Source organism: Coregonus clupeaformis, chromosome 20, assembly GCF_020615455.1.
Source record: "Coregonus clupeaformis isolate EN_2021a chromosome 20, ASM2061545v1, whole genome shotgun sequence".
Taxonomy (NCBI): domain Eukaryota; kingdom Metazoa; phylum Chordata; class Actinopteri; order Salmoniformes; family Salmonidae; genus Coregonus; species Coregonus clupeaformis.
Window position 1 is genome coordinate 32,159,368 of NC_059211.1, and position 10,453 is coordinate 32,169,820.

A 10,453-nucleotide genomic window follows, 5' to 3' on the forward strand; every position below is an offset into this window, starting at 1 on the left:
CATTATTTTACTGTAATAGGGGAGAAATTGACCTTTCGAACCATACCCTGTTTGTTTCAACAACTCTAATTTTGAACAGAGCAGACACTGCTAAAACGGATGTACCAATGAACATTCATTCTGGAAAAGAATGCTCAGTTTGTCGCGCGCACATTACGGTACCACGTATCGCTAGCAGCATTTTGGTCAAATAAAGATTGTTACACTAGCTGTTTGGATGACTATGTTTTATAAATGTGCAATAAGCATGAAACAATTATAAGGAATTGACAATTCGTTCTCATTCTGAGAAATAAGGTAGGCCACTTGATTTCAACTTCGGAACAAAGTGGACAGGCTAGCATGCTGTTCAAACAGTTGGAGACGGACAGAAGATTGTGTTCAAAACAATTCAACTGTTTTGCCTTGTTAGCTGAATTCAGAGCTTGTGAAATTATACCTAGATCCAAGTTGGCTAAACTTGAAATATAAATTTTAGCTGGCTACTAACTAGCCCGTGGGCTTGTGCTTGAGAGATTGTTTATGAGACCGGTGTTAATTTTCTATAATGCCTGCTACATTATTAGTGAATGTGCATTATGCATGGTTCTGGTTAAATTTGTAATAAAAAGTGCATTTTTATAGACAGACCTGAAAGCCAGATAAGTGATTATTGCACAAAAAAAGCAGATATAACTATTTTGATAAAATCATTCAATTATTAGTGGGTCTTACGGTTGTGGAAGGCATATATTCAGCCTAGGTTTAATTTCACAAGCTCTGAATTCATTAAATTATTGCTGACTATTTTAAATGCAGTGTATTTGACCTTTAATTGTACAACAAAAGTTTATTTAGAGAAAACATTTTTTAAAGAAATCGAGATATATATCATGAATCACCCATAAGTTTGAAAAAAAAAAATCGAGATATGAGTTTTAGGCCGTATCGCCCAGCCCTAGAGTGTGTGTGTGTGTGTTTGTGTGTGTATGCATTCGTGTTATCTCCTGCAGTTCTACTCAAAAGGGAAAAAATATAACCTAGCCTACCCTCAGTCTGTACACCACACTACTCTCCCACAACAACAGATAAGCAACACCGTAAAGGCATTGAGTGAACAACGTGTAAAGTAAAAAGTTCCCACCCAGTATAGATGAACTGGTCTATAAATTATTTTAGCTTGAATGGCTGGTTTGTCAGTGGTGAGTACACAGGAGCTTGCTGTAAGCCTAGGCTATATCTGATAATAAAGGCAACTGTGAGCCCTGGTATTCGAACCGGCAACCTTCTGGCTACACTCCACTCTACTGTAGGCTACTGCTACCGTACCACAGCAATACCACTGTACACACACAGTAGGCCAAGTGTACAGGTGACAAAGCACCACGTGCTGATATTTCACTAATATTTTCAGCTGTCTAAAGTCAATACATCTAGAAGGCTTTAGCCTAGTATTATTACTGCACCACTGTGTGAGCTCATGTGCCGTCATTTTACTAATCCTGTCACCTAGCTGTCTTTTATTTATTTATTTTTTTCACCTTTATTTAACCAGGTAAGCCAGTTGAGAACAAGTTCTCATTTACAACTGTGACCTGGCCAAGGTAAAGCAAAGCAGTGCGATAAAAACAACAACACAGAGTTACATATGGGGTAAAACAAAACATAAAGTCAAAAATACAACAGAAAATATATATACAGTGTGTGCAAATGTAGCAAGTTATGAAGGCAATAAATAGGCTATAGTGCAAAATAATTACAATTAGTATTAACACTGGAATGATAGATGTGCAAGAGATTATGTGCAAATAGAGATACTGGGGTGCAAATGAGCAAAATAAATAACAATATAGGGATGAGGTAGTTGGGTGGGCTAATTTCAGATGGGCTGTGTACAGGTGCAGTGATCGGTAAAGGCAACTGTGAGCCCTGGTATTCGAACCGGCAACCTTCTGGCTACACTCACTCTACTGTAGGCTACTGCTACCGTACCACAGCAATCTGGGTGCCTTGTTATGTGGTCAGGCTTGTCGTTTGCTGTTCAGGTTGAGTGACTCGGTCTTCACATACAGTGGGGGAAAAAAGTATTTAGTCAGCCACCAATTGTGCAAGTTCTCCCACTTAAAAAGATGAGAGAGGCCTGTAATTTTCATCATAGGTACACGTCAACTATGACAGACAAATTGAGAGAAAACAATTCCAGAAAATCACATTGTAGGATTTTTAATGAATTTATTTGCAAATTATGGTGGAAAATAAGTATTTGGTCAATAACAAAAGTTTCTCAATACTTTGTTATATACCCTTTGTTGGCAATGACACAGGTCAAACGTTTTCTGTAAGTCTTCACAAGGTTTTCACACACTGTTGCTGGTATTTTGGCCCATTCCTCCATGCAGATCTCCTCTAGAGCAGTGATGTTTTGGGGCTGTCGCTGGGCAACACAGACTTTCAACTCCCTCCAAAGATTTTCTATGGGGTTGAGATCTGGAGACTGACTAGGCCACTCCAGGACCTTGAAATGCTTCTTACGAAGCCACTCCTTCGTTGCCCGGGCGGTGTGTTTGGGATCATTGTCATGCTGAAAGACCCAGCCACGTTTCATCTTCAATGCCCTTGCTGATGGAAGGAGGTTTTCACTCAAAATCTCACGATACATGGCCCCATTCATTCTTTCCTTTACACGGATCAGTCGTCCTGGTCCCTTTGCAGAAAAACAGCCCCAAAGCATGATGTTTCCACCCCCATGCTTCACAGTAGGTATGGTGTTCTTTGGATGCAACTCAGCATTCTTTGTCCTCCAAACACGACGAGTTGAGTTTTTACCAAAAAGTTATATTTTGGTTTCATCTGACCATATGACATTCTCCCAATCCTCTTCTGGATCATCCAAATGCACTCTAGCAAACTTCAGACGGGCCTGGACATGTACTGGTTTAAGCAGGGGGACACGTCTGGCACTGCAGGATTTGAGTCCCTGGCGGCGTAGTGTGTTACTGATGGTAGGCTTTGTTACTTTGGTCCCAGCTCTCTGCAGGTCATTCACTAGGTCCCCCCGTGTGGTTCTGGGATTTTTGCTCACCGTTCTTGTGATCATTTTGACCCACGGGGTGAGATCTTGCGTGGAGCCCCAGATCGAGGGAGATTATCAGTGGTCTTGTATGTCTTCCATTTCCTAATAATTGCTCCCACAGTTGATTTCTTCAAACCAAGCTGCTTATCTATTGCAGATTCAGTCTTCCCAGCCTGGTGCAGGTCTACAATTTTGTTTCTGGTGTCCTTTGACAGCTCTTTGGTCTTGGCCATAGTGGAGTTTGGAGTGTGACTGTTTGAGGTTGTGGACAGGTGTCTTTTATACTGATAACAAGTTCAAACAGGTGCCATTAATACAGGTAACGAGTGGAGGACAGAGGAGCCTCTTAAATAAGAAGTTACAGGTCTGTGAGAGCCAGAAATCTTGCTTGTTTGTAGGTGACCAAATACTTATTTTCCACCATAATTTGCAAATAAATTCATTAAAAATCCTACAATGTGATTTTCTGGATAGCTGCCACCATCATTGATCTAGCCTCTGATATTCAATTCCTGCTCCTGCTTTTGTCCTTTGGTGCAACAACACAAATATGAATTCATACACGTAGCCTAGCTATGTCACTATGTGGCGCATTTGTGTGGCAATCATCTAAGGGTGTTTTCACACTTGGTCCCTTTCAGCTAATTTTTGTGAAATCAGTGTGGTTCACTTAATTTTTTATGCAGTGTGAACACACAACAAAAAAAGGAACTCCGACCCCTCAAAAGAGCCCCCGAAGCGAACCGAACTGAGACCATCTCGAGAGGTGGTCTGAGTTTGGTTTCGCTTGAATTCCACGGTCCAGTTTCCTTTTTTAGGGCAATGTGAAGACAAAGCTCCCCAGGTTCGCTCGTCATTATTCCCGCACCACACACTAGACTACTGCAAGACAATTTCCCCTGCCATTCCCCTCACATTGGTGCCACAAAAGAGAGAAGATTATGATGATTTTTGGATATTGATTAGCGATTGTCAAGGATACGCAGAAATTCCAAAATATGTGTGTTTTGTACTGACACAATGTTCTGATTATTTGTTTGCAATATGTGATCTATAGGCTAAGAGAGTGTGAATAGTGTGAGAAGACAACAACATATTTGGTGAGAATCACAACATAGGATACAAAATCAAGGTCATTGCTATCCAGCTTCCTTGGGACGTCCCAACTCTGACATTACCCCATTGAAGTTGACATTTAAAATGGTTAAGGTTAGGGTTAGGATTTAGGGTAGGGAAGTCCCAAGGATCCTTGTTAACACTAACCATAAAATCAATGCTAGCTCTTAAAGGGGTAGTAGCCTACACTGAGTGTACAATTTTCAATTACAACATTATTTAATCTGCAGTATTCTTCTGCTATGTATTCTATTACCAATCATATTTACATGTTCATATTATCTTCTGATTATACAGTGGGGAAAAAAAGTATTTAGTCAGCCACCAATTGTGCAAGTTCTCCCACTTAAAAAGATGAGAGAGGCCTGTAATATTCATCATAGGTACACGTCAACTATGACAGACAAATTGAGGAAAAAAAATCCAGAAAATCCCATTGTAGGATTTTTAATGAATTTATTTGCAAATTATGGTGGAAAATAAGTATTTGGTCACCTACAAACAAGCAAGATTTCTGGCTCTCACAGACCTGTAACTTCTTCTTTCAGAGGCTCCTCTGTCCTCCACTCGTTACCTGTATTAATGGCACCTGTTTGAACTTGTTATCAGTATAAAATACACCTGTCCACAACCTCAAACAGTCACACTCCAAACTTCACAATGGCCAAGACCAAAGAGCTGTCAAAGGACACCAAAAACAAAATTGTAGACCTGCACCAGGCTGGGAAGACTGAATCTGCAATAGGTAAGCAGCTTGGTTTGAAGAAATCAACTGTGGGAGCAATTATTAGGAAATGGAAGACATACAAGACCACTGATAATCTCCCTCGATCTGGGGCTCCACGCAAGATCTCACCCCGTGGGGTCAAAATGATCACAAGAACGGTGAGCAAAATCCCAGAACCACACAGGGGGACCTAGTGAATGACCTGCAGAGAGCTGGGACCAAAGTAACAAAGCCAACCATCAGTAACACACTACGCCGCCAGGGACTCAAATCCTGCAGTGCGAGACGTGTCCCCCTGCTTAAGCCAGTACATGTCCAGGCCCGTCTGAAGTGCATTTGGATGATCCAGAAGAGGATTGGGAGAATGTCATATGGTCAGATGAAACCAAAATATAACTTTTTGGTAAAAACTCAACTCGTCATGTTTGGAGGACAAAGAATGCTGAGTTGCATCCAAAGAACACCATACCTACTGTGAAGCATGGGGGTGGAAACATCATGCTTTGGGGCTGTTTTTCTGCAAAGGGACCAGGACGACTGATCCGTGTAAAGGAAAGAATGAATGGGGCCATGTATCGTGAGATTTTGAGTGAAACCCTCCTTCCATCAGCAAGGGCATTGAAGATGAAACGTGGCTGGGTCTTTCAGCATGACAATGATCCCAAACACACCGCCCGGGCAACGAAGGAGTGGCTTCGTAAGAAGCATTTCAAGGTCCTGGAGTGGCCTAGCCAGTCTCCAGATCTCAAACCCATAGAAAATCTTTGGAGGGAGGTGAAAGTCTGTGTTGCCCAGCGACAGCCCCAAAACATCACTGCTCTAGAGGAGATCTGCATGGAGGAATGGGCCAAAATACCAGCAACAGTGTGTGAAAACCTTGTGAAGACTTACAGAAAACGTTTGACCTGTGTCATTGCCAACAAAGGGTTTATAACAAAGTATTGAGAAACTTTTGTTATTGACCAAATACTTATTTTCCACCATCATATGCCAATAAATTCATTAAAAATCCTACAATGTGATTTTCTGGATTTTTTTTCCTCATTTTGTCTGTCATAGTTGACGTGTACCTATGATGAAAATTACAGGCCTCTCTCATCTTTTTAAGTGGGAGAACTTGCACAATTGGTGGCTGACTAAATACTTTTTTTCCCCACTGTAACTTATGTCTCATCTTTTAACTAAATGCTATATTTTAGCTTCCATTTTTTTCCTTCTTAAAACTGCATTGTTGGCAAAGGGCTTGTAAGTAAGCATTTCACTTACAAGCTGCATGTGGCAAATAAAATTTGATTTATGTGAAAACACCCTAATAGACCAGTGGTACCAGTCAAACCAGTTTGTAATAACACACTACACTGGCCCTTCCAGCCCTTAGTTTCATTCACGTGTGAGCCACATCATCAAGAGCCATCGCAAAGACAAAGAAGAGCAAACAGGACGTTGTTGAGTGTCTTGTAGCTATTTCTCAATCAACCAGGACTTGACTGACTGGCCTGTAATTATATAGGCCAGTGGCTCTCAGACCTCTCCTCGGGGACACCCAGCCGTTCCATGTATTTGATCTATTCCAGAGCTAGCACAATTGATTCAACTTGTCAACTAATCATCAAGCCCTTGACTAGGTGACTTGGGTGAGCTATTTCAGGGCTACAACAAAATAGTGAAATTTCTGGAGGTCCCCGAGGAGAGGTTTGAGAGCCACTGGCTATGTTAACCCTAGATCATGGGACCACAATACACCATTTGTATTAGCCCTACACTGGCACACCTAACTCAATTAGTAATGGGCTTGATGATAAGCCTAGTTGACTAATTTAATCAGGTGTGCCAGTGTAGGGTTACAACAAATAGGCTATGTGAAATGTCTGCTGTCATTGCCATAGCCTGGCATTATGTTAACCTTTAACATCACAGCATACCAGACCTGTCAAACTGCTATCTAGCCCAGGTATAGACCTTGATAAAGGAGGCACATGCTGCTAAACAGGTACAGTCAGTTCAGCGTGAATTAACTCCAACGCATGTACAATGGTATAGGCCTACCCTGAGACGGTATGCTGTCGACCTTTGTGGGGCAAAGTGCTACCATTTATGAAGTTAGACTTGTCTTGAATCCTGCCTGGCTGGCTCCCTACAAGGGTGTGCCACCACTGTTCAGTGATGTGTATAGGATTAGGCCTATAGAAGACAAGCACGTACACTCGTCATAAGAGAGGGTGGGGTTTTTCTATCTGCTACCCTGCTCTGGGGCAACTCTGGACTTTGGACACACACATCGGGCAGGGCAAGAAGGAACAACTTTCTCCCTCCCTCTTTCCTCCAGTCTTTCCCCAACACAATGATGTCACCAAAAAATTATATCTCAGAACTAATAGGATCTCGATGTGTCACGTAATCTTATCCTCCTATCCACTGGCTACGTCAGGGGACACTAGATCTTTGGGTTGACACAGCCCATCCCCCCGGCTCATGCCAGCAGCTCAGCCCAGCAGTATCCTATTTGATTGCAAACACACACTGCTTTAGTTCCTGCTGTGATGATGTGGCAAACAAATCAGATCCTTCACCACTTTGTAGTAGCTCCTTCTCCCAGCCAGTCAACATGGTGCCTCCAGCCCATATAAAAATAACCTTTATAGCCCTACTACCCTTCTACAACTATACTTCAGAATGACTTTAAAAATATATAGCCATGTGGGCTGAGCATCTGAGAGATGCAAGAAACATTGATAACAAACATCAATTGAGCAATCATTACCTGCATCATTATCATCACCATCATAGATTCTATTCAAAATAAATTCGAACTAACACCGGTGGTACTGGTAGCTTATATTATAACATCCTGAAGACATGCAGTGTGTTGCGTTAACAAAAGGCCTTTTCACACTGCATTGTTCCTACATTCTCTATCCGTAGGGCCTGTCTATCAGTGTCAATTATGAAAGTAAAATTAGACCAACAATGCATGGCCATGGATCAGGGTGAAGCGTGTCTGTCTGGGGGAATAGCGTGTCTGTCTGGGGGAATATTCTCTTCCGACTTCCTGGTTTGACGCCCTGCTATACTTCTGTATCATGACTGTGCAGAAAGCGCAAAGACTAATGGAAATGCCAATAGCCTACAATAGTTATATTTATTCATAAGAACACATCGTTTGTGTGTGGGAAACGTATGTAACCAGCTGTGGTGCGCCAGTGCACCTGACACATACGAATGAAACGTTAGACGAGTGAGATGACTATGCTGCATCCATCTCTCTCCTCACAGAACCATTGTCTGTTGGTCAAATCATACCAATGTCTATCGACCAGTACGCAGGCTACTGCAAAACAAACATAATAGTTACAGCTGGTATTTATTATTATTATTTATCTAACGTTAAAGGTGTTCATATAGGCACCCTGTCACTGCCCATACATCCTATTTCCATTCATATCTGGAGACTGCGTTTACCTGTCCAGTGATGCCCGTGATAACAGCGACCTTCCTCGGCTTATTCAGCTCTCCTTTCGCCCCGGTGCTGGTAGACGGTTCCATGCATTGGGCCATTTTTGTGCGTAGTGTTTCAAAGTATCGAACCTACTGACTTGCTGTTCTGATTAGCAGTTGTGTGCTTGTACGGTAGACACTACAAGCACAGGAGCATCTGTAACTACAACTGTGACGTTTCAGGAAGTGCCGGCAGGGCAGCCAATCGACAGATGGCAAGTAGCGTCGAAGCAGAGGAATCTTCATGCAGAAGAGAAGAGATTCGGTCTGGGGTTTCCCGTGCTTACTTTGGACAGCGCCAACTAGCTACGGTAGGCTTACAGGACTAAATCGCTGACGATAGCTTAAAGCAGAGATCATCAACTAGATTCTTCTTGAGTAGATGGTCAGGGGGCCGGAAGATAATTACAAATAATTTGTACACTAAAAATGTACTGCAAGAAGCACAAACAGATATATTTGATTTAAACATAATCATTTCAAACCTTGCTTACATTTGTTTATGATCACATACAGTAAATGGCCTAAAGTATGTGGACACCTGCTGGTCCATCTCATTCCAAAATCATGGGCATTAATATGAAGTTGGTCCCCCTTTTGCTGCTATAACAGCCTTCACTCTTCTGGGAAGGCTTTCCACTAGATGTTGGAACATTGCTGCGGGGACTTGCTTCCATTTAGCCACAAGAGCATTAGTGAGGTCGGGCACTGATGTTGGCCGGTCAAGTTCTTCCATACCAATCTCGACAAACCATTTCTGTATGTACCTCAATTTGATGCATGGGGGCATTGTCATGCTGAAACAGGAAGGGCCTTCCCCAAACTGTTGCCACAAAGTTGGAAGCATAGAATCGTCTAGAATGTCATTTTATGCTGTAGCGTTGTTTTCCCTTCACTGGAATTAAGTGGCCTAGCCCGAACCATGAAAAACAGCCCCAGACCATTATCCCTCCACCAAAATGTACAGTTAGCACTATGCATTGGGGCAGGTAGCATTCTCCTGGCATCCACCAAACCCAGATTTGTCCGTCGGACTGCCAGTTGGTGAAGCGTGATTCGTCAGTCCAGAGAACGTGTTTCCACTTCTTCAAAGTCCAATGGCGGCGAGCATTACACCACTCCAGCCGACGCTTGGCATTGTGCATGGTGATCTTAGGCTTGTGTGTGGCTGCTTGGCCATGGGAAACCATTACATGAAGCTCCCGACAAACAGTTATTGTGCTGATGCTGCTTCCAGAGGCAGTTTGGAACTCGGTAGTGAGTGTTGCAACCAAGGACAGATGTTTTTGAAGCGCTACGTGCTTCAGCACTCGCCAGTCCCATTCTATGAGCTTGTGTGGCCTACCACGTCGCAGCTGAGCCGTTGTTGCTCCTAGACATTTCCACTTCATAATAACAGCACTTACAGTTGACCGGGGCAGCTCTAGCAGGGCATACATTTGGCGAACTGACTTGTTGGAAAGGTGGCATCCTATAACGGAGCCACGTTGAAAGTTACTGAGATCCTCAGTAAAGCCATTCTAATGCTAATGTTTGTCTATAGAGATTGCATGGCTGTGTGCTCGATTTTATACACCTGTCAGCAACAGGTATGGCTGAAATAGCCGAATCCGCTAATTTGAAGTGGTGTTCACATACTTTTGTATACATAGTGTATGTTTTTTGTTCAGAAGACTTGGGGGGCCAAATAAAATCCAATGCGGGCCAAATTCGGCTCCTCGGGCTGCCAGTTGGGGAACCCTGGCTTAAAGTAACTGTCCACTGTTTCCAGATTTGTATGAAATATGATCTATAATTAATTACAATAAGAGTGAAATAGATTTAGTTCCCCCCAAAAAAATTGTATCACATTTTTCTTTATTGCTTTGGTACTATTTTCACAACTATGTGGTCAAATTTCACAATTATTAGTACAAAACTCAAAACAGATAAAAAAGGCTGTAAAAATTAATAAAATTAAGCACATTTTCAACTGACTAAGCACAACACACAAAATCACACAGTATCTTTTTCACCAAACCTACGCAGTGTTTCATCTAGAAATGACTTTCATATAAAGTAAT

General features: G+C 42.3%; 1 protein-coding gene across 2 annotated transcripts in view; it reads right to left on the bottom strand.

The window, feature by feature from the left end:
* The window catches only part of gmds (GDP-mannose 4,6-dehydratase), a 199,860-nt gene extending 191,289 nt beyond the window's left edge, over positions 1–8,571 (bottom strand). For both annotated transcript variants that reach the window (XM_041840206.1, XM_041840205.1), the window contains exon 1: positions 8,355–8,571. In XM_041840206.1, coding sequence (XP_041696140.1) covers positions 8,355–8,450 — 96 coding nt within the window. In that variant the 5' untranslated portion in view covers positions 8,451–8,571. The remainder of the gene's footprint in view (positions 1–8,354) is intronic.
* Positions 8,572–10,453: the final 1,882 nt, after the last annotated feature.